We start from the raw sequence: 25,000 nt of genomic DNA, 5'->3' as shown, positions 1-25,000 counted from the left end.
CCTGACTCCCTCTTAGGATCATATGTATCTGGGTTGCTAATGCTGGCTTCTCTTCCGCCTCCAAAGGTATTAATGTTGTCAGCCTTCTTTCAGTCTCTTCTTCACGTGACTGCCATGCCAGCCAGGGAGTTTCTTCAGGCCCTGGCATTCATGGCCTCTTCTATTCTGATACTTCCTTTTGGCAGACTGCATACCCAGAAACTTCAGTGGTACCTCAAGTCAGTTTGGCTGCAGCATTGTCACCCTCTGACTTTGTGTACTTCTCCTTCCCTGTCTCAAGAAGGAATTTGAGTGGTGGATTCAACACTTTGCTGTCAACCCAGGCTGGTCCTTTTCAGCCTTCAGTCCCTTCTCAAGAGCTGTTCACTGATTCGTTTGACATGGGGTGGGAGGCATCTCTTCATCGCCGTAAAGTTCAGGGTCTTTGGACTCCCCATCAGAAATCAGACAATATTAACATCAAAGAGATGAGGGCTCTGATTGTCTCCGGGTCCTTTGAAGGTTTACACAGACAACACTATAGTGATGTAGTATGTCATCAAGCAGGAGGCATGAAATCTAACCTCCTGTGCATAATAACACTTCAGGCTTGGGAAGTGGCTGTCTGTTTTCAGTTGACTCTTCAAGCAGTATACATTCCTTCAGAGCACAGTCTTGTGGCAGACTCCCTGAGCAGGTCCAAAACACAGGCTCACGAATGGATGCTTCACAAAGTCATTTTTCTGGGCATTGTCCTTCGGTGGGGTATTCCTCAGGTAGGTCTTTTTGCCTCCCCTATGAACTGGCAGCTTCCTCTCTTCTTTTCCAGAGTGCCATGCTATCTGAACTGAAAAACGGACACTCTCTCCTATCCATAGAAGTGGAGGTTTCTTTATGCTTTCCTTAATCTTCCTCTGCTTCCAAGAGTCCTGCAAACGATTCAGCTGCCCTCCCCAAAAATCTTGCCAGTGACTCCCTTTTGGCCAAGACCTCACTGGTTTCCCCTCTTAATACATCTGGCCGGAGGCAGTCGTCATAAGTTACCTCACTCACTGGCTCTCCTGACAACAGGACAAGGGGGTCTCTCATCCATCCCAACTTGTTCATTCTAAAATTGACAATGTGGGTGATAGGGTTTTGATCCCTTTCAGGCACCTCTTTACTGAGGATGTGCTCAGGAAGGAAACCCTCAACCAGGAAATCCTGCATGTCTGAATGGAAGAGAGTTTTGGTCTGGTGCCATTCTCGTAACCATGACCCTTTTGCAGTGGGGGTCCCTCAGGACCTCTCATTTGTGTGAGTTGCTTCAGTGTGGCTTGACGTATAGTTCTGTGAAGGCCCATGTGTCAGCCATTTCTGTTTGTTAGCTCTTGACTCCTTCTCCAACTTCTCGTTTAGAGGTCAAACGATTTCTTAAAGGCATCCTGCATATTAGGCCGCCAAGAAAACCTGTTCCTCCTCTTCGGGACCTTAATTTGTTTTGGAGAAATTGACTCAGGCTCCTTTTGAGCCTGCAAATTCTGCTTCTTTCCAGCATTGTACCTGGAAGACTGTTTTGTTGCTGGGTATTACTTCTGCTCAGAGGGCTTCTGAGCAACAAGCCCTTATGGCTATACCTCCTTTTTTGATTTTCACAGGAACAGGGTGTCCCTTGGTACTAATCCTTTTTCTATGCCCAAGGTGGTAAATGAGTTGTCCTTAAATCAGTTGGTACAACTCCCTTCCTTTTTCCCTTTTCCTCAGTCTGCTACTGAGAGGGCCCTGCATACCTTGGGTTTACACAGACAGCTCAGGTGCTACTTGGATAAAACTAGAAACGTTTGTAAGTCTGATTTGCTTTTTGTTTCCTTTCATCCCAGGTCCTTCTCTTCAGCTGTTTGTAAGCAGACCATCTCTTTTTGGATATTTAAGGCTATTTGTATCTGTTATAATTTTCATGGCAAGTCTGTCTGCTTCTGTTAGAGCTCATTCTGCTAGGGCTGTTACCTCTTCTGGTGCATTCTCCAATGGGTTGGACACCAATTCCATCCTTGAAGCTGCTACTTGGTCTTCAGTTCATACCTTTAAGCATTATAAGTTGGATATGGTTTCTAGGGCCAGAGCAGGTTTTGCTGACACCATTTCATGTGTTGTTTTTTTAGGCCTCTTCTCAGCCTTTCACTTCCCATTCTGTTTCTTGAGCTTTTTTACTCTTCCTTCTTTCAGGAGTACTGCAACAGTGGTAACGAAGGACATAGTACACTTGTGTAAAATCTTACCATAACAGTAGATGTCCTTCTGTTCACTGTTGCAGTATTCGCTCCCTCCCTCCAACCCCCACTTTAGTCTGCATTTTTTCTTTCTGGATTTGCATGGATTCCTTTGTCCTATGTCGTTTGTTCTATTCTGGGGCAATTCAGTTCTGGGTAGTTGTGTCTGTATGGCCCTTTTTATGCTCTACATTCTGTGCAAGGAGAATGTGTTGTACAGTGCAAACAAGATCCTTTCCAGATTTTCCATACTGGTCAAGTGACGGGCTGCCTGTGATGAGACATCTCTTTACTGTTGCAGTATTTCTGAAAGAAAGATATCTACTGTTACGGTAAACTTTTACACAACTGTACTTTACACACCACCTAATTGCTGTTAGTTGGGTCTCATGCAAAGGGTATTCCTTCACTCTCAACTGACCCTGAATATCTTGGCTCTTATTTTTGTTCTTTCTGCTGAGTTTTACAATCTGTCTTTAAGAAATGTTTTTATCTAAATTAGAACAATATTTAAACACTGATCTGATGTCAATCTTCATTCATTCATTCATTCATTAACCTGTGGGCCTCGATACCTACTCTCAGAACCAGCTCGGATGTTTCACTAGTTTGAGATTCAATGCTTGAGCTCCTCTTCCCTACCCATAATGCCTCTTTCCCCAAAGTACCTCAGATCTCACTTTCTGCTCGTCAAACAAGCAGTGAGGTTTCGGTGCTCTTGAGCTCCTCCTTTTGAGTGTGCCTTTTTGCAGTGAGTTTAACATAAAAATGTATCTCTCGTCTGTTACCTGTCTCCCTACCTTTTTATCTTTCTATAGTAGTATTGTATTTGTAAATCAGGGTTTTCTGTCTGCCATAGCCATTTTTCCAAATCTTTTTCATTATGTCCAAATCGAAGTCAGATAGTGCTGATAAGCCCTTAGAGTTCAAGAAGTGCACTTTCTGTGGGCACAAGATTCCCTTGTTGGATGCCCACAGGGAGTGCTATTGCTTTGGCCCTTCTCAATTAAGCAATGATTGTTCGGTCAATGTGGGCTTCCACCTGTGAGCTTTGGCAGATTACCGCAACAAATTAATTATCAAGGGGTTACCGACTTCTTCCTCCCCTTTTGCTGTTCCTTTTTCTTCAGGGACTCAGACTCCCTCTAGAAAGCACAAAGAGGTGCGGGAAACAAGAAAGAGTTCTCCCAACTGATCTCCCTCTTCTCAGCAGAGCCTGTTAAAAAGGTGCCAAAACCATCGGAACTGAAGGCTTCAGAGCCTACTCCTTTGGTTCCAACTGTCACCTCTCCGCCCTGGACCTTGGTTTCTAGTTCTGGGTCAAATGTTTTGGCTCTAAAATCTCCACTTCGGGAGAGCACTCCAAAAAAGATTTCAGGACCTGCTTCCACATCCTCCTCCAGCAGTTCTTCTCGGAGTATAGGATAAGGACCTTGGTAGATTGATGAGGCAGATGTCCGTCAAGGATGCATCTGCAGTCCTAACATATGGGTTGTCCTGCCTCAGGCAGCCCTTCGGTCGGCCGGATTCCAAAGTCTGGGTCTGAACTCGGCTGATGTCGCACTTCACCCGACGTCATAGCTGCTGTCAATAGGGTATAAAGGCATCAGCCGACGCCATTTTCCTCAGTCTTTCTTGCCGCGTGGCGCCCGAAGCAGAAGCTGTTCGCAAGTGCCGGTCGGTCAGAACCAGAGATTACTACTACCGAAGACTTCTAAAAAGCTAAGTACCCCGTTGGGGACTCTTTCTTGCCTCAGCTGATGTCAGAAAAGTAAATAACTGTTTAACTTGTGGGAAACAAATTTCTCATAAGAATTTCCACTCTTACTGCCTTCCTTGCTTAGGCCCAAACCACGACGTAGCAGCTTGTCTAGCCTGTGCTTCCTTCAACCGACGGACACTTAGACGTCGGTTGGAGTTTGCAGAGGAGTTTTTCGGCCCCGCTTTTCCTTACAACATGCCGTCGGAGACTCCGACTTCACAATTAGCTAAAAAGCGTAAGGAAAAGGACAGACACTCGCGGTCCGCGGTTTCGGCCGAAACCGCGGTTAAGCCAACCGCGAGTGTCTCGGTTTCGGCTGAAACAGAGTCCTCGGTTCTTCCTTCGGCCGAAAGCATGCCTCCTACAACCGAGGCCTCATCCAGCATGGCTGAATCTGCTACTGAATTTCCACCTGCTGCTGCAGGTTCTCAGGATTTATCAGATACTATTCCCTTAGACATATCTACTCCTGCACGTGGAGCTGCTAGCCCCCCTGCATCCATGTCTATCAAGGCCTTTTCTAGGGCTAAAGCAGCTAAATCTTCTAAGGCCTTGCCTGCTAAAACCCCCTCACACAGGCCTAGCTCTAGTACCCAAATGCTTAGCCTGGCAGAGGATCTCATTTCTTAGATCAGGGGATCCCAACCTCACCCTGACAGGGCCTCTCATCCCCCTCCAGAGAAGAGGCCTAGAGCAGAGCCCCCTGAGCCAGTTTCTACAGATTATTCCTCTGATTCGGAAAACTCAAATCCTCCAGAAGGCCCTTATTCTCCATATGAGGATTCTGACGCAGAAGACTCCATTCCTTCTGCCTCTCCTCCTGAGGAATTTTCTTTTGGGGAAACCTTGCATGCTATGAGAGAACAATTTCAATGGCAGGGCCAAGATTTTTCAGATTCTAGGAAAAGGCTTAGGACCTTTTTACATTTGCCACAGCATAGGCCTTTAGCCATTCCTCCAGTACTTACAGTTGTGGATGATGCATTTAATGATGCTTGTACTGCCCCTGACTCTCTTCCCCCGGCCCCTGCTAAGCCCGACAGATACTACAGGGTCCCGGACACACATTATCACTTGTATAAGGCTCCTATTGCAGATCCTGAAACTATTTCGCAGGGCCCCAAAGCTGTAGCAGCTGCCTCTGCCAAAAAACCCCTCCCATCTGAAAGAGAATCTAGAGCATTAGAGAGATGGGGTAAAAAAGTTTATACTTCTGCTACTCTTTCGGCTAGGGCCTTAAACTGTCAATTCCACATGATTCAGTATCAGGAATTTTTGTTAGATCAGCTAACTAAAAAACTGTCCTCTCCTGAACCTATAGACCGTAAGTCCCTTCAGGATTTGGTACATAACACTCAGCAGGTCAGTAATCATTCCTTAAAATGCGGCTATGATGCACTGGAGGCTTCCTTTAGATCAGCTATGACTGGTACAGTGATCAGAAGGCATGCATGGTTAAAAGAGCAATCCTTACCAGACCACGTAAAGTCAAAGCTCCTAGATGCTCCCATGGAAAAACACAGTTTGTTTGGCTCCCCTGCACAGCAAGTGTTAAAGAAGGTGTAAGAAAAAGCAAAATCTGTCCAAACAGTCAAGGATTTCTTACAGGTCCAGCCTCCGAGGTTTAGTAGGAATTGGCCTTCGAAGAATTGGTCCTTTCCAGACACCACCAGAGCACAGAGAGGCAGAAATAGGCGCCCAAGAGGCAGAGGTCAATCCAGAGGTGCCTACAGGGGACGTCAGTGGCAGCCTAACAACCAGAGAAGTACTGCCACAGATCCAGCCACTACCACTTCCACAGGACAATCACAGTGACTTGGCTCTGATACCGCCTACCAGGGAACAACTAGAAGCACCCTTAGGCGGAAAGCTAGCCTTATTTTCAGTAAACTGGCATTACATTACAGGATTTTGCAGACAATAGACAAAGGTTACAGGTTTCACTTCCATACTCTACCAAGGAAGAGAGGAATGCCAAACCTACCATCAAACCAAAAAACAAACGCTCTAGAACAAATCGATCACTTACTAAGGATGAGAGCTATAGAAAAGGTACCGTCTATGGAACAAGGACAAGGATTTTATTCCAGACTTTTCCTGGTACCAAGAAAGGAAAACCAATGGAGACCTATTCTCGACCTGTCCGCTCTGAACACATATCTCATTGTTCCAAAATTCAAGATGCTGACCCTACAGCAACTTCTTCCCATGCTGGGCAAGGAGTCTAGGCTGGTGACTCTAGATCTCAAGGAGGCATACCTGCACGTCCCCATACGACCAAATTGCAGAAGATACCTCAGATTTCTTGCAGGATCAGAGCATTATCAATTCTCAGCATTGCCATTTGGCTTATCTACTGCGCCCAGAGTATTCATGAAATGCCTGGCATCAGTAATTGCTCATTGCAGGCTTCAGGGAATTCAAATTTATCCATACCTGGACGACTGCCTGTTACAAGCAGACAACAAAAACAAATTAACAAAAGATTTGAGAAAGGTTATTCACCTATTGCAAGCCCTGGGATACACAGTCAACATAAAGTCAAGGCTGATACCATCCCAAAGGATAACTTTCTTGGGTGCAGAACTGGACACATCAAACCAAATGGCATTCCTCACAGCAGAAAAGCAAAAGCAACTACCACTCTATTTCATGGCATTAACAACGCAGAACCAGCTTACAGCAAGGAAAGTCCTGCAAGCCCTGGGTTACATGGCATCCTGCATAATATTGATTCCACATGCCAGACTACATATGAGGAAGTTGCAATGGTACCTAAGGAATTTATGGTCTCAGCACAAGCACAGCCTAGAAACCGAAATTCCAATAATTCCATGCCTGAAGCAAGAATTCCAGTGGTGGGCTCAGGCCTGTCAATTGAACAAAGGGCTGCCTTTTCACAGCCCTCACCCAAGCCAGACTATCACCACGGACACCTCAGACCTCGGTTGGTGGGCACACCTGGTGGACAAGTGCATACAAGGCTTATGGACACGACCAGCTGAACCTACACATAAATCAAAAAGAGATGCTGGCAGTAAAACGGGCAATTCAGACATTCAGACCGTTTCTTCAACAAGGTCATTTGCTGATAAGGACTGACAACACCACAGTTATGTGGTATATCAACAAACAGGGAGGCACACATTCATATCCTCTATGCCGGATGGCAATGGACCTTTGGAATGTGGCCCTGAACCTCAACATTCAGCTCCAGGCCATATTTGTGCCAGGAAAAGAAAATATACTAGCAGACATCTTAAGCAGAACTACCACGGATGCCCACGAATGGATGCTGCATCCAGACATCTTCAAATCCATCACAAAGAAATGGGGACTACCAGAAATAGACCTGTTCGCATCCCCACACAACCACCAATTGAGAAAATTCTGCACAAGGACATACCACCCACTTGCTTGGAAGGTGGACTCCCTATCCTTCAGTTGGGAAAACCTGACAGCATATGCATTCCCACCTCTTCCTTTGATGCACAAAGTGCTACTGAAGATCAAAGAAGATCACCCAAGGATCATCCTGATAGCTCCAGACTGGCCGAGGCAGCATTGGTACCCGCTACTGAGGAGTATGTCTCGGGCACGCATGGCCTCTACCTCTAGTTCCTTTACTGCTAACACAGAACAACTTCAAAATCCTGCATCCAAACTTGAAAACACTGCAGCTAGCTGCTTGGAACATTACATAAAACAAACTAACCCATATTTATCTCAAAGGGTTAAAGACATTATCCTGGAGGCTCGCAGACCCTCCACAAGGAAAACTTATTCAGCAAAATGGAAAAGATACCTCATTTGGAGTGCAGCAAAAGGAGAAAATGTATCATTGGCTAACATCCTGGAATATTTAGCAGAGCTTTTCCACAATGGCCTGTCTTACTCCTCCATTAAGATTCATGCATCAGCAATTTCAGCAGAATACAACATGGATCCTCCAGTTTTCTCTCATCCTCTACTCAGGCAGTTTCTAAGAGGAATTAAAAATGTAAAGCCTCCAAGGAAGCCACCTTTGCCTACATGGGACCTGAACTTTGTGTTAGAAAAGTTAACACTTCCCCCTTTTGAACCAGCAGCAACAGCAGAATTACAGTTCTTATCTTGGAAAACTGCTTTCCTGCTTGCAATCACTTCAGCAAGAAGGGTTTCTGAATTACAGGCATTAATGGCAGTACAGCCCTTCCTTATCTTCCATCAGGATAGAGTGTCCTTGAGAACTAATCCTACTTTTATGCCAAAGGTGGTCTCCAGGGTATCATTAAACCAAGCAATCCACCTACCAACATTCTTCCCCAACCCACAGAACAGGGGGGAAAGACTACTGCATACCTTGGATGTGCACAGGCAATTGCGCTACTACCTGGACAGAACCAAGAACAATAGAAAAACTGACCAGCTTCTGGTAGCATATGCAACAGGAATGGAAGGAAAAGCAATTTCAAAACAGACAATCTCAAAATGGATAGGAAATTGCATTAGATTTTGTTACTCTTTTCATGGAAAGACAACTCCAGAAAACATCAGACCTCACTCCACAAGGGCTACAGCCACTACTACAGCTTTTTACGAGGAGTGGCTACCAAAGACATTTTAGAGGCTGCTACTTGGAGCTCCGTGCATACATTTGCCAAGCATTATAATCTACCTTTATACTCCAGATCCCGAGCAGGTTTTGCCACTGCTGTTTTGCAAGGGATCTTAGCTACACCATAATCTTCTTAGTGCCTCCTCCCCCAGTTTGGCTATGGTATTCTACCCATATGTTAGGACTGCAGATGCATCCTTGAAGGACATAGTACAGTTTTGTACCTACCATAAATGTAGATGTCCGAGAGGTATGCATCTGCAGTCAGGATTACCCACCCTCCTTCCCCTCTGTGGTACTCCTAGGGTATTTGCCCATCTTGTAGCTAGCTGGGGGAATCTATTATGGTGTATTTGTTTGTATATATGTATATACATGTCTATTTTTATTTGCTCTCTACTGTTTGGAATCATTTGCATTTATCCAAATTTAGCCTTCCTAGAGGGCACCTGGCATCTGAGGCAAGAAACACTGAGGAAAATGGCGTCGGCTGATGCCTTTATACCCTATTGACAGCAGCTATGACGTCGGGTGAAGTGCGACATCAGCCGAGGCCAGACCCAGACTTTGGAATCCGGCTGACCGAAGGGCTGTCTGAGGCAGGACAACCCATATGTTAGGACTGCAGATGCATACCTCTCAGACATCTACATTTATGGTAGGTACAAAACTGTACTTTTCTCGAAGCACAGATTCAGATGTGGATTTTTCCTGCTCCACCCCCCCTCTGGATCCGTGAGGCTTTCCACATTCCATCCCATGGCTCCTTCTCTGATCCAACCCACTGTTTCAGAGTCATCAGTTCTGTTGGTCCTGCGGAACCTAGATGTCGGAGCATATAGTGATCACATCTTCGCCTCCAACTGTCTCCCTGATGGGTTGGGTACTGACAGTACTGGTTCTGAGTGTGTCTCAGAGCCATAGCCTTGACGTCAGTTCCAGGGAGTTGACTTTGACTCCAAAATTTTCAGATTTGTCACTTCCCCTTGGAGCTTTGGAGTTTGACATTTCAGCTCCGACTCCTCCTTCAGAGTGGGAGGCTCAGGGCCCCAAGGGATGTCCGCTTTGGTAGCCTCTGCCATGGGAGGACTGCCCTTGGGTGTTCAGAGTCCTTTTGCCTTTGAAGTGGTTAAGATGGTCCTCTCCCACACTGAGACCCTCGATTGTCCCCCCTGTGGAACCTCTCCCTGTCCCCACTGGATCCATCTCCAGGGCCTCTCTTCTACGACGTGGGCAGCTGGTCCTGGGAAGCCTTAAGACTGTCCTAGCTGTGGACCCCCAGAGATCTTCCAACACTTCCAGGAGCATCCCACCTCAAAGGTTCCCTGAAAGAGACTGTGCAAGAGAAGGCACATTGATTCCCTAGAGGAATCTGTCACCATGGACACTGATTTCGAGGAAGGAGAGTGGTCCCCAAGATCTGCACCGGACGATGTCTCCTTTGGAGACATCTTAGAGATCCTCTGCCAAAGAGATGGATGATCTTCCCAAAACCCCTCCCCTGAGGAAACAGTGCTGTTGGAGGCTTTTGGGTCTTGCCCATCTATATTCTGGCTGTCTTCCCCCTGCAGACCCGCTCATTGAGATGGTGCATTTTAGGGCATAGAAGGAACCGGACACAGTAGAGCCCATCCCCAAGCACACAGATAAAATCTTGAGTGCTCTCCAAGACTAATCTTTTTGGATGAAGAGTGTTCCAGTTGATGCCATGGTTGTTGTAGCAGCAACCAAAAAAGAATTGGCCCAAGAGAGCTCCTCTGTCCATCCCACTAACAGGGAGTCTAGGGCTTTGGAGAGATTTGGTTAATAATTTACTCCTTGTCCACTTTCCCCTTGAGAGCACTAAACTATCTTTCCCATTTTATGAGACTACACAGAGGGACCTGATTAAGGAACTCCTTTAGCTCTACCTCGGTGTCCATGTCTGCAGAGGATCAGATGGGTTTCTCCTCCAGAATGGCCACCCTTCAATCCTTGTCTGATGCCTCCATAAGGCTGATATCCCATGTAGCAGAGGGTGCCGCAAGGGCAGCCAGTACCGGTATCGCCATAAACCGTTATGTCTGGATGCAGTTGTGTGACTTTGTGGAACCTTTCAAGGCATCCTTCGTCAATGCAGCTTTTGACAAATCAACATTGTTTGGGCCAACTGTTCGCGACACACTCTCCCACAGTGAGAAAGATGGGAAGACATTGGCTGCCATCAGGATCCATTTTTCTGCCCCACAGAGGTCCTTCCTCCAGGAACCAGTGTGGAGTCGAAAGATGTGGTTCAGGAAATCTCAGGGTCCTTTCCAGGATTCTTAGGGAGAAATTTTCTCCAGAGACAGAGGAGGAAATAGCCAGAATGATTGACTCTGCTCACGTGGGTGAGGGAGTCCGCAAAACCAAGGGTCTTGAGTATCCTCCTCAGACAGACCCTTCCAGCACTCCTGAATCGTTGCCTGACTGCCTTCCTCTGGAGGCAGTTGGGTGGGGGTGTTTCTCCTTGCACCCTGAAGCCTGGGAAACCATCACAAATGACCGATGCAACCTAAGATCATATCCAGAGGATACTCTATTCCCTTTATTAGAGACACCAAGACAAAAATCTGTCCTCCCTGATGTCTCACCTGATCAGATGGAGGATGCAGCCATAGAAATCACAAAAGTACTATGAAAAAGAGTCATCTGGACAGTCCCACTCTATCAAGTCCAATCCGGTGTTTACTCGGGGTTCTTTTTGGTACTCGTAAAGACTGGGGACTGGAGGCCTTTTCTGAACCTGACATCGCTAAACAAATCGGTAAAGAATATGAAGTTCAGGGTGGTCATGGTTCAGTCCATCCTACCTCTACTGAGGATGAACGATTGGATGTGTCAGAAGACCTGAAGGATGCATACTACCACATCAGGATGGACAGGCGCTCCAAAAGGTTTCTTCATTTCAGGCTTCGGAACCAGTCATTTTCAATTCAGATCACCCCCGTTTAGTCTCACCACAGCCCCCAGGGTGTTCACCAAATGCTTGGTGGTGGTTGCAGCTCATCTCAGGCTGCAGGGATTCCAGGTATTCCCCTGTCTGGAGGACTGGCTCTTGACTGCTCCAACCAGGCATTGTTTGATTCTGGCCAGGGATTACCTATTGCAGCTGGCTCCACACCTTGGCATAACTCTCATCTTGGAGGAATACCTGTTGGAACCGGTTCAAGTGATATATTTCTTAGGGGCATGTCTGGACACAACATTTCTCAGGCTTATCTCACAGCAGATCGAGTATCAAGCCTATGCCTTCAAGTCAAACAAATTCTAGCTATACCAAACCCTCCAGTGAGTTTGAATGTCAGAGCCCTCAGTTCTATGGCAGCCATGATACCCCTTTTGCCTACAGCACGTCTTCACTTGAGAATCTTAAAATGGACATTAGCGGTTCAGTGGTCTTGACACAGAAATCTTCTAAGCCTTCCCATCAGACTTTCCCGAGTATGCAAAGAATCTCTGCTATGGTGACTTCAAGCTGCAGACATTATCAAAGGATGACCCCCCTCGTTCTTCCTTCTCCAAATGCCATGTTGACCACGATGCCTCCCAGATGAGGTGGAGGGGGCATTTTCTGAGTCGGACAGTTCAAGGCATGTGGACACCCCAGAAGACCAACTTGCATAAGAGTGTCCCAGAGATGAGAACGGTTCTTTTGGTGTTGCAAGAGCTACACAGCTTTCTTCCTCTATAGCCTATTGTAATCCAGATGGACAATATTTCAGTGGTCTGGTACATCAACAGAGGAATCCCTTACCCCGTGTTGAGAACCTGTGAGAGTGTGGCAATGGGTGGTCTCTACCAACTGCTTTCTGGTGGCAATGCACATTCCGGGAGAGGCCATAATCCTAGTGGACAGACTCAGCTGAGTCCTACTAATACCTCCCGAGTGATCTATGAACCAATTCACAGCAAACATGATCTTCCAGAAATGGGGTCAACCCTGCTGGGACCTTTTTGCCTCTCCTCTCAACAGTGAGTGCAGCAGGTACTTTGCCTTGATCCCTCCTCCATGCTTGGCCTCCTGGTCTACTCTATGCTTTTCCCCCCCGTTACCCCTAATTCCCAAGTTTTTACAGAAGGCATTCAGGTTGAAGAGAAAGGTAATTCTGATTGCTCCCTTTTGAATTTGACAAGTGTGATTCACCTCTCTTTGGTCTCCTCTGATTTGCTGTCTGGTGAAACTGGATCCAGCTCCAGATCTTTTATCTCATCCCTTGGGGCATCCTCACCCAGACCTTCAAGGCCTGAAACTAACCGCATGGTTTCTTCAGTTCTGATGATGGCCAGACATCCCAGCCTTTCATCCCCTGTCCAGAAGATCATGATTTATGCCCATAAACTCTCCACCAGGAAGACCTGTAAGAGCAAGTGGTAAAGGTTTTCCATTTTGGCCCAACAGAAACAAATAGATCCTTTTACAGCCCCATCCCAGTAGTGTTGGATTTTTTGGCTTCCCTTTTTAACAATGGGGCTAGTTCTTCCAGCTTCAAAGTTCAGTTAGTTACGATTTCCAATTTTCATTTGGGAGAGGACTCTTCTTTGTTAGCTGCATCGAAACTTTGTAAAGCTTTCCTTAGGGGTACCTTTCTACTTCGTCCTCACATAAAGATCTACTCCCCCTTGGGATTTGACCATTATGTTGCAGGCTCTGGTTCAACCCCTTTTGAACCAGCGGCCACAGTAGATTTAGTTTGTCATGGAAGACACTTTTTCTACTGGCCATAACTTCAGCAGGAAGAATCTCTGAGTTACAGGCCCTTTCCTTCAAGTTCCCAGATTTAATATGTCACAAAGATCAGAGTAACCTTGTGCACCAACCTGTCCTTCTTGCCCAAAGTCGCTACAGAAGCCAATATCAACCACTCCATTAACGTTCATGTTTTCTTCCCAAACTTTCAAGATAAGGAATACAAAGAGGTAAAGCAACTACTAAGACCGCTGTGACGAGATGGTTAAGAGACTGTATCTCCATTGTTTATTCTTCTAAAAACATCCCTGTACCTGATCAGATTAAAGCTCGCTCTACAAGATCTGTGGCAACACCTCCAAGCCTTTTGGTCAAGAGTATCTATTGATGACATATGTGCAGCTGCTGTATGATCATGATGTTGTTGTTGTCTTTCGGCTTTTCCCTGTTAAGGGTCAACACAGCGGAACTCCGGTCCGCTAATGATTGGCAGTTGATTTTCACGAACGCCGAGGTGACAGCTCGATGTTCATCCTTCAGCAAAGGCACGCCCATTTACGCATGTATTTCGAAAGCCCACCCAACCGTGGGGAGGACATGCAAACTCCACACAGAAGGCACTCCCATACTCAGTATAAATTGGACATCATTTCCAGGAATAGAAATGCCTTTGGCTATACTGTACTCCGGAATATCCTTCCATGAGGGCCACCCTGGGTTTCTGTAGCTGGGGGCTCTGCCCCACAGTTAATGAATGAATGAAGATGACAACATCAGATAAGGTATGTTCTTACCATAATGTTCCATCTGTGTTGTCTATCTTCATTCTTCATTAACCTTTCCCCAGTCCAAGACTTAGTTAGCTGATGGATATGTTCATGGAACCACAGTTCTGTTTGAGCTCCTGTTGTTCTATCCTTTTCTGTTGATTGATAATTTGTTTTCTAATAGACAATGGATAAATAGTGGCAGCAAACTCGATCTGAGGTACTTTGGGGCAAAGAGGCAATATGGGTACGAAAGAAGAGCTCTAGCTTCGAATTTCAAGCTAGTGAAATGGCTGAATCTATTCCGAGGGTCAGAACCGTGACTCACAGGTTAATGAAGAATGAAGATGACAACACAGATTGAACGTTATGATAAGAACATTTTTTCTGACTTTCTTCCTTTGTCAACCTCTTCCCCCAGAATTGTTAAAATTCCTAAGAGCTTTATTGGCCTTCAAAGCTGGTAAAACACTTTGCCAAGTGTCAGGCAAGAAGTTTCAAAGAAAAGGTCCCTTATGTACAAAAGAACACTGTACCATTGACTCTGACAGAACCCATGGAACCTCAAGCAATCTTTGACTCATGGAAAGGAGAGGCCAGGAAGGCTGATATCTTTTAAGAAGTGCCCCCCCAGGTGGAGGAGAGGGGACGTCTCAAGTTGTGTGGGGCAAGATAGACTAGGATGATGACTTTTTTTATATGCAGTACAAAACTCTGAAGTTAGCCAGTACAGGCTCCTCTGCACTGCGTTTTGTGATAGTATCTAGATACCTTAGTAAGTAACTGGGCTGAAGAGCTCTGCACCAGTTAATGTTGGTCTAGCTCAATGTCAGGTAAACTCAGGTAAAGGGCATTGTAGTAGACCAGCTGTGAAGAGTACAAAGCATGCACAGCCATAGGCAAGTTGTTAATCAGAATGATATTCGACAATATACAACATCTGATCCCTGATTGTTGATTTATCACACCTAGTTTACATACCTTGGGCATGAATTCCAGTTTCTTGCTGTCAGGTGAAAAAACTGGAGGCAGGCGGCCTGTATAAAATGTAAGGCCACCACCAGAAAATCCTGAGGGAAGGGGAGGTACAGCTCTGGGTTACCAACATAAGAGTGAAAGTTTTGGCCTGTACCATGAAAATAATCCCCCAGCGGGAGCAGATGCACATGCCCAATTTAGAATACTTATGGTGCCTGACATGTCGGAGAGTGGTGAGGAGGAATCCACTCTTGGTGCAATCCATAAGTATGATCATCAGTAGGATAGGAAGCAAAGTATCATTGTACGACATCTACAGTATCATAGTAATTGGTCAGTCAAGCAAAATTTCATACTTCAGCATGTCAAAAATTGCAGAGAGATCTAAGATGCCCAAGGTAAAATAGTAATGCTGGTCCTAGCAGTTATGTGATTATTAAATACTCTGAATAGGCAGTCTGAGTTGTATGCCTAGACCAAAAAAGGATGGAGGGGATCATAGATGCTAACCTTCAAAAAGCAATCCAGTTGCATATAGGTTCATAGGTAGGTACTAGGCTATTGGCCCAAGGGCCTACGCAAGTGGGCCTACACAAGCCTAGCCAACAAGGTTCCATAGCTTACGCCACCCAAGAAAGTTATTTTCCTGTGCTACTGTCCAGCAGAGACACAGAAGTGATCCCCAGGGTGTATTTCCTATTTCCCATCCACTCATCAAGAATTTTCTTGAAGAGTGCTTATGAAGAACTTTGCTTGACATAGATAGGTAGCTTGTTCCAGAGTATAGGAAGTCTCTGGGACAGGAGTCTATCCCTCCAGCGTGTCCTGTTTATTGGGGTGACAAGGTTTAGGTCCCTAGAGCGTGTAGTTCGGAGGGATTGGGATTTCTTTAGGTGTAGCATGTCCAACAGCTCTGGGTTTGACATAGCTTTATATGTTAGGCAGAGATCACCTCGGAGTAAGCGATATGCTACGGAGTAAAGCTGGAGTTTTTTGACGCGGTCCGTGTAGGGCATTTGTTTGAGACCAGTAATCCTCTTTGTGAGGTACTTCTATGGCCTTTCCAGCTGCTGCAGATGTCTTGTGAGGTACATTCCAAAAGGGGTGTTGTACTCTATATAATGGGTCTTATGAGTGATGAGTAGAGGGGAACAATGACCTCTTTTTTTTTTTTACTCCACTTGTCAATGTTTTGAGGTCAGATTTGGAGTCTGCAACTTTTACAGTGTGGGTTCTGTCAGTGAGCCAGTTGGCAACCCATCTTGTGACGTAGGGATTTATACCTAGTTTAGTTATAATTCCAGAATGGGGGATGGTGTCGAAAGCCTTGGCGAGGTCAAGATAGGCTGTGTGAACCACCTTACCCTCATCCACGGCTTTGGTGACTGCCTCAAAGAAGTCGATCAGGTTCAGGGGGCATGATTTGCCTTTCACAAACCCGAACTGGGTGGGATCCAGAGTTTGGAGGTTACCAATGTCTTTGTTTATGAGTTCCATGATGATACATTCCATGGCCTTGCAGACCAGGCTCGTCAGGCTAATAGGTCGATAGTTCCTGGGATCAGTGGTGGCTCCCCCTTTGTGGAGTTGGATAACTGTTGCTGTACGCCATTCAGTGGGCACAAAGTCTGATGCAAGGCTATTATTGAACATAGTGCTTAAGTGGGGAGCCAGTTCATTCTGAAATTCGTGTAAAACGCAGCCTGGGATGTTGTCCAGTCCCATGGATGCTGTCTTTTTGGCTTTAGAGAGTGCAGCTTTTACCTGTGTAGTTGTGATTACAGGGACTCTGCATTCTTCCTGTATAGATATGGGCCCTTTAGGGGGTGAGAGGTGGGTAAAGTTAGCACTGAACTGATATGCCAGAATGTTGACAATATCAGTTGTTTCTGCAATTTTCATGCCTTTGTGCTGTAACTCAGAGCAGATCTGGGTGTTGCCATCTAGATTCTTGACATAGCTATAGAATGCTTTGTGGTTGTCCTTGGATTTAGTGCCATTTTGTTTTCGTAGCTAGCTTTGGAGGATCTTCTAAGGGATCTCAGCTCCTTACTGAGGCTGACCAGGGAGCTCCTCCACTCATGGGATTTTACTCTCTTTTGCAACAGTTTCTTCCTTCTGTTGTACAGTTTGTTTATGGTAGGGGACCGCCAGATTGGCTTCCTTTTTTTGGAGGATAGTGTCTTGGTTCTGTTTGGGATAGCACGATCCATGCACTCGTGTAAGTGCTTATAGGCTTATAGAGTGCATTTGTGTAGGATTCAGCAGATGTAACTGTATTGTCCATCAGCATGGGTGTCATGAAGTTCACCACTTCTGTCTTAAGAAGCATGAAGTTGGCTTTGGAGAAATTTTTATTGTGGTTTCCTTAATGGGGTGGGGGGCGGGATGTGGATATCAAGTGTGATAAGCTTATGGTCTGATCGGACCGATGAGGAGTTGACTTTAGGTGTGGAACACCGGTCATTCATGTTGGTAATGACTAGGTCTAGGATATTGTTGCCCCTGGTGGGGGTGTGGATAAGTTAATCTAGGGCATTGGAGTTTATGAATTCCAGAAAGCATTGAGCTAAGGAGTTGGTACACGAGTAGTTTTCCCAGTTAATGGTGGGGTAGTTGAAATTGCCCATTATTAGGGTGTTTGGTTGAACCCTAATATTTTCCAGTACATCAAGAAAGAGGAGTGGGAATCCTGGGGCATGGTGGGGGATCTGTAGCAAGCTACAATTTGGATTGCAGTTTTGCCCAGAGTTAGTTGCACTTGGATAACCTCGAATGCATTATGCTGAGCAACTAGCCTGGAGGTGTGGATATCCTTAATGAATATGGACACACCTCCGCCTTTGGTATTTCGGTCCAGGTTACATGGCTGAAAAGTGTGGTATGAGGTATAGCCTGGTAGTGCAGGGGTGCTCTCTGGAGCCTTGAAACAGGTCTCAGTCACTGCACAGATATCTATGTTCTCCATTTTAAGGAGTGCCTCGAGTGAGTGCATTTTGAGATTTAGAATTCTAGCATTGAGTATCATTAGCATATAGATGACCTTCACAAATACCTTATTAACGAAAGTGAGGTTTGAGATAGGTTGATAGTTATTCAGACTTTCATTATCTACCTGTGCTAACTGGAGTAACAAATGCCTTCAGGTTAGTGGGGAAGACTCCAATTTCAAGGAATGAGGAGGTTCTCTGATACATGACAAAGGACCTGGGACATCTAAGCAAGATGTTGCAAGCTTGATTGGACATGAATCTAGTTCACAGATGGCCAGGCACATACTGGAGACCAGTATAATAAACTCATCTTATTGAGACATAACAAAGTTGGCCCTGGAATGTGTATTACACTAAGCTGATCTAGGGCCAGCACTAGTTTTTGGCCACTTTCTTATTTCCTTCTTTATTAACTGCTTAGCCTCCAGCCATCCAAATTTTGGTGCCAGTCTGTATGAAGTCACTCTTGTACTCTTACAAGTTGAATGCCATGCTCACTGCATATAGCTTGCCTTTGTCCAATATGATTCCATATTGTTTATATACATATGTACACACATATATATATATATATATATATATATATATATATATATATATATATATATTTTTTTTTTTTGCGTAACGTATACAATGTTAACCAGTTGTACATTAGATTACCTCAATGATGTAGTGTGGGAAGGAGCAAAAAATGACATGATGGAGGAGGCACAAGTCAACAATAAAGGGTTTACGTGAGATTAAATGGTAAGATAGCTTGTATTATTTAGAAAAAATGAACAAAGCACAAAAACACTTCCACTGGTGGTATTTTAATACTGTACACGGGTATGGTTCACTAGATTCTGTGTCTGCCAGTATTTTGTTTTTGCAAAGAGGTGGTTAATTTGTTAAACTGCTGCACTCTTGTACCTTCTGAGTAAAAATGAGAGTATTGATGAGCTGCAGACATTAAGTGGTTGTTGTTTAACTATGCAATATTATTTAAGTGGTAATTTAATGCTTTCCTTGACCTAAGGTACTTCTTGCAGCTGGACATCTTGGAGATGCTTCTCTCTGCAGAAACAGAGACTGCTGTCAGCCTACCCTGTGTGGTATGTATGATTGCTGCACTGAACTTAAACTGTGCATAGTGTAGGTTGTAATGGCACTTGGTGGAAGCCACCATTTAACATTTGTGAATGTGAAAGTGGGTACACTGTGGGCATATTTCTAACAGCACTCGCAATTTATTTGGAAGGTTAAACATTTTTCATTAAAAAATTACCATTATTGCCACAGTTGGCTGGCAGAGAGGTGTTCATTTGCAGTGTAATGAAGACTCGCTTCTCAGAAGTTCATATTATGCCTACTTCTGTGACTTTCCTTGGTTCTAGAGTGTGCTTCTCTTATGTATGTCTAGTTTTGTAGCTCTGTCTGTAGAGGGTGTCATGCATACACCTTCTTAGTTCAACTGTGAAGTAAGGGATGCATTTATAGCCCCATCTTTGTGTAATCACAGGTAAAATGCTGCCCTTTTGTTTGTAATATCAGATATATGTTGTATAATAGTCCCAGTTTTGAAGAGGTGTATTGTCATAATCTCACCTTTTGGTAATGTAGTCTGCACTGTCAAGTCCTACTTGTTGTTATTGTTGGCTAACTCTTCATGCCTTCTCTATTGATGATGTTACAGATGCCTCCATAGTCTTACCTCCTTGTCAGTGTATGGGATGTCCTTTTGGTCCCATTTTCTACCTGTTTCTGGAGTCTGGTTCCTTCCATTGTCCTGTCTACTAATGGTGTCTGGGAAGGTATACAACATGTGGGTACAGTCAGGGGCAGTTTTACAGCCTGTTCTGTAGCACAGTCTGACACCTTTATTCTCCACACCTACTGATGGAGACTGAGCTGCCGTTGTATCACTGCCCACTGATGATGCAGGAAGTGTAGATTTTCTGACTTGAGTTTCTTGCTATTTCTATTTTGTTTGTGACCTTTGTTAAAACAAATTACTTTTATTATCTGGCTGGTGGTTACCAGTATTCCGTACATCGACATCTGACTTTCTTGTTCAGCAGTAGTTCACTGCTCCCCCAAACACGCATACACACACACACACTTGCAGACATTTGCAGTTTTGGAATTGCTATGCCTACAGCCTTTGTTTTGTTGCTTTCATACTTATGTTACTTGGTTTTCCTAGACTGATATTAGAAGTAAGTTATAACTTAGTGTACCTGTTGTAATTGGCTGTTGTGCTGTTGAAAAGTGTGTGTGTGTAGCTTTTAAACAGTTAATATACTATTGACCGTTACATTCTTGTATGTTAATACTGAGTTGTCTGATGTAAATGTTCACACTCCTGTTTGCGTTTGCTGTCCCGCTTATCATCTGTTATGGTTGTAGAAAAATTAATTTAGCCACTTAATGCATTTTTGTGTTTCCCCCTTCAGTACCTTTTTTAATTTGCAATTGTTTTACCTGCCCTTACTAGTTCCTACTTGCACTGGAACACAATTGGAGGAAACCACCATTGTTTTTTATTAAAACATCAGGATTAGGTATTTAGAGTTCTTCATTGCACAGATGCTTATTTGTTTAAGCTGTTTGCTTCACTTCTAAAATTGGTTCCTTGATTTTAAACCAATTTACAATTAAGTAGCTCCTCAAAGATTTACATGGTTCTGTAACATTTCTTGTTTTTACTATTTATTTGTATCGTACATGTTCAGAAGGCAAAGCAACGGCTGTATTCATCAAGATGGGAGACAATTGAGGAGGAGCCTGATTATTCTGTCTAGCTTCTACTTGTTAGGCAGATATGAACTGTGTAATTTTTATTGTAATAACATTGCTCCCAATTTTTTTGAGCTGTTCGTCTGTGCACCTTTCACCTTATGTAGTGTTTTTTTACTCCTCTTCTGCTTTCTTTTTAGTTCAGTTGTCAGACAGCTGTTCTTAATTTTTTCAGTGAAACATCTACCACATCAATTTTCTTTTCCAATCCTTGTATTTTGAAACACCACTCAACTGGACTTTTCTTATTGATCATTTGCAGCATTTGTTCATTCTTTTTTTTTTTTTTACTTAACTGTTTAATCCAGGATCATGAAGGAACTAGATGTAATTTTTTGTTTTATTTTTATTTTGTTTTGTATTACTGGGATGGTGCACTGATCACAACTATTTGCAAGTAATGCTGTTGCAAAGAAGAAGAAGAAATAGAACAGAACGTAACAATATATACCAGAAAACGTACAGTAGCAATTAATAGATTTAGCAACGATTATGAGAGAAATTCAAATTTTGCAATGTATATTATTATATTTCAGGTTTACTGACGAGATTAGGCACAAGGCAAAGAAACTAGTATTGGATGGGCAGTGGTGGCTTTGACTTCATAATGGGAAGGGGGGGCTGCAAGAAGCAGTTGAAGGGATGGGGCTAATTGGAATTGTATAGGCTGCATCACCTGTCATCAAACAACAGCTGTCAGTCATTTCATCCACAGACAACCTATGCATCCTTTCATTCATTCATTATTTTTTGATTGATTGATTGACATTTGATTACTGGGAAAGTCTGACTGGGTAGAAGACCATTTTCAGGGGATGCCCTGGAAGAAAGGCTGTGAATTATTACAATACCTTTTAAGAACAATAATTTTACAGTCTTCAAAAATAAAACAAAAACAAATTTGCAGTTTAATTATAGCAAATTAGACATAATATAAAAACATTGGTTAAAAATCGTTACAAGGTATATGACAATCACTTAATATTTAGAGAAACTTTAGACATATTTTAAAGAAATTAAAGGTAAGCTACTCAAATGCAATATAAGGTGAGGGAAAAACAGGCTTATGATATATTTAGAACGAATATCAGGGAAGAGAATTAGATAGTAAGGAAGTATATGGAATGAAAGGATACTTATTTGTATTTATGGATGTAGTTTATCCTGGATTTGAGCAAGAACAGAGCCAGATTTCAGCTAGGAAGATTTTCAGAGTGGTTTTGAAAGGTGGGAGGGAGGGTATAGACCTGATGGATACAGGAAAGGAGTTCCAGGCCTTAGCAACTTTCTATGAGTACAGACAATGCCCAGCAGATTTGCTAGGCTTGTAGACAGGAGTTTCTGGTCCCTGGATCACACTGACCTACTGTGAACATAGTTGTGTAGAATGTTTTTTAATGCTGGACAGGTGGATGGGTGCTGGATATTTTTTATAGTTGGTAAGAAGTGGATATGTTGATGCATCAATTGTAACTAATTTAGGGTTTTTACTGCTATACGGTGGCGGGTTCTGAAAAGGGTATGTGCTGCAAATTTAGCATATTTGTCATAGCACCGTTCAAATTTTAATTTTTGTGAAGCCTGGAGGTTAGTAAGAATGGGACCACCATAAAGAAGAGTGGGGAGGAGGTAAGTAGTGACTGGTGTAGCTTTAGTTGCATCAGTGAGAGAGTTTTTGGCTCTGTAAAACATCCCTAGTTTTTGATGAGTTTTTTTTAATGCAATTTTGTATATTTAAATCAAGCATAAGTTTATTGTCCTATATCTTGCTTAATAGTTTGCTATGAGAAATGACTTCAGTGGTTGCATTATCAAGAGAGAGGACTTCAAATTTAATTTGGAGAAAAAGTAGTAGTTTGGCCTTATTTTGGACTGAGCATGAGATGTGCATTACGAAGCCATGTTTCAGTGGCTGTTAAAGCTTCCCGAACAATTTTTGGAGGTGTACCATATGTCAGATGTGCAAATGAGAGTGGAATCTGCCTATTATATTGGGGTGGCCTGTTGTGTTGAAGTATAGACGCTGATGAAAACGTTAAAGAGGAAGGGACCAAAGATGCCATACCTATTGGACAGGTAGCTTTTGAACCACAGAAGGGTGGACTGAGAGAGACCTGGTAAGGACATTTGAATAGAAGTTTGCTGTGACAAACTGTATCGAAGGCTTTAGACAAGTCTAGAAATAAGGAAGACACTAGTTTCCATTATCTCTAGCATTATTGACAATATCTATGTAGGTTAGAAGGGTAGCGTTAGTACTATGGGAAGGGTGAAACCCATGCTGTATAGGGGGCAAGAGTTTGTCCTGCAGGAGATGGTCTAGAAATTGTTTTTGAATATATTTTTAGTATTTTGGCATGGGAAGGTAAAATTGCTATAGGTCTAAAGTTATTAATGTCTGTTGAATTTTTCCTTTGTGCAGAGGGATAATGTGTGACTTTTTCCAGAGAGAGGGAACGTGGGATTCCTGGGTTGACCTATTTATAAGGACTTAAGACTGGATAGGCAGTACTACTGGCTGCAATTTTTAGGTACTTACTTAGAAGATCATCAGATGAGGAAGACTACAGTTTGTTTGAGTAGTTTTATATAGGATGTGGGCACAGGTTTGAAAGTGAATGTTATGACTGTTGGGTAGGGTTGAGATTTGATGCTGAGGAATCCTTAGAGATGTTATATTGTTTAAAATAAGAGTTGAACTGTATTGCAGTTTCAAGTGGCTAGTTATCAGGAGTTTGGTTTGAGTTGAATTTTTGGCCGGGATGTACGATTTTTTTAATGTATGCACAAAGTATTTTAGGGTCGTGTATGTATTATTCTGAAAGTTATTGTAGTATAGGTTTTTGTCTTTATTTATTTGCTTGTTAGTATAATTGTGAAGCATTCTGAAGTTTTCAACATAGTGAGGGGTTATATATTTTTGCCATTGTTTCCTTGCTTTTTCTCTATCCTAAATTAGTATTCTACTCCTTTTGGATAGCCAGATTGCATTATTTGTTTTCATTCTCTTCCTTCTACAAGGTTCAAGTTTATTTAAGATATTTAGAAAAATTGTATTGAATTCATTTACAGCATCATCTAAGGGGAGGATTTTTAGGAAGTTCTAATTAATAGATGAAAGTGTAGTAATGAACATTTCTGGGTTACATGTTTTATAAATATAATGTTTAACTGGATGTGTGGGATGTCTAGTCATATACATTGGGCGATCACTGAGAGAGTCTGACATTGTACCTGTGATTAAGTATTTGCTAGGGTCTGATACCAGGATCCGGTCTAATAGAGAATTTGATGCCTTACTATAATGTGTGGGGCTATTAATAAGTTGCATGAAACCGTACAAGTCCGTGTTAGATGTAGGGGAGTATTTGTTTATTTTGAGAAAAGCAATAAGAAGCTCCGCTGGACTGAATTTTGGTGTTGGTTTATTGTAAGGGGAAATGTAGGTTTTGAGAAATATTAAAAGCAATACCACCACCTTTCTTCATATTATTGTCATTACCGATGATGTTATAGCCAAGAGGTATAAGTTTTGAATCGATTTTGCTGGGTTTAAGCCAAGTTTCAGTTGCAACGAGAACATCAGGCTTATGTTGGGTAATCCAGGCATGTAGTTCTGCAGTTTTATCTTATACTTCTAACATTTATTGCAGGAAGAATTAGATCATCAGGGTTGGAGATTGTCTGTTGCTGGGTTACAGAAGTGTGTTTGAGAGAATTATCTTTGTGTTAATTGTGATTAGCTGCGGTGGTGCAGCGGTAGTGTTGTTGCCTCACAGCAAGAGGTTCCCCCGTTCGATTCTCAGCTGGAGCGCCTTCTGTGTGGAGTCTGCATGTCCTCCTCGCGGTCGAGTAGGGTTCGAAAGACATGCGTAAATGGCCGTGCCTTAGTTGAAGGTTGGGCGTAGAGCTGGCACCTCGGCACCATAAAAATTTACTGCCAATCATTAATGGACCGGAGTTCCACTGTGGAGACCCCTAACTGGGAAAAAGCTGAAAGAAGAACGTTCTATCTTTGTGTTAATTGTGATAGGTGGGGCCAGGATTAGTGTGTATATCTCCTCCTCGAAGGATTTTAGTATATTGTGGATTTAAGGATACTTGTTTTTTGGAGAGAATTCTTGCACTTAATTTTGTTTTGGCTTGAGTTTGGAATAAAGATGAGGGGCAATACTAAATAGGTTTGGTG

The 25,000-nt window shown here is 43.4% G+C and overlaps 1 protein-coding gene across 4 annotated transcripts in view; it reads left to right on the top strand.

Moving 5' to 3' along the window:
* The window catches only part of NLRX1 (NLR family member X1), a 498,840-nt gene that overhangs the window by 66,447 nt on the left and 407,393 nt on the right, over positions 1-25,000 (top strand). For 3 of the 4 annotated variants that reach the window (XM_044080859.1, XM_044080860.1, XM_044080861.1), the window contains exon 3: positions 19,052-19,127. The exons of the other annotated variant lie outside the window; for it this stretch is intronic. In XM_044080859.1, the coding sequence (XP_043936794.1) occupies positions 19,052-19,127 (76 nt within the window). The remainder of the gene's footprint in view (positions 1-19,051; positions 19,128-25,000) is intronic. 4 annotated transcript variants of the gene reach the window in all.

This window comes from Protopterus annectens, chromosome 8.part0 (assembly GCF_019279795.1).
Source record: "Protopterus annectens isolate FY-2018-M chromosome 8.part0, PAN1.0, whole genome shotgun sequence".
Classification (NCBI taxonomy): domain Eukaryota; kingdom Metazoa; phylum Chordata; order Ceratodontiformes; family Protopteridae; genus Protopterus; species Protopterus annectens.
This window is presented reverse-complemented; position numbering and strand designations above follow the sequence as displayed.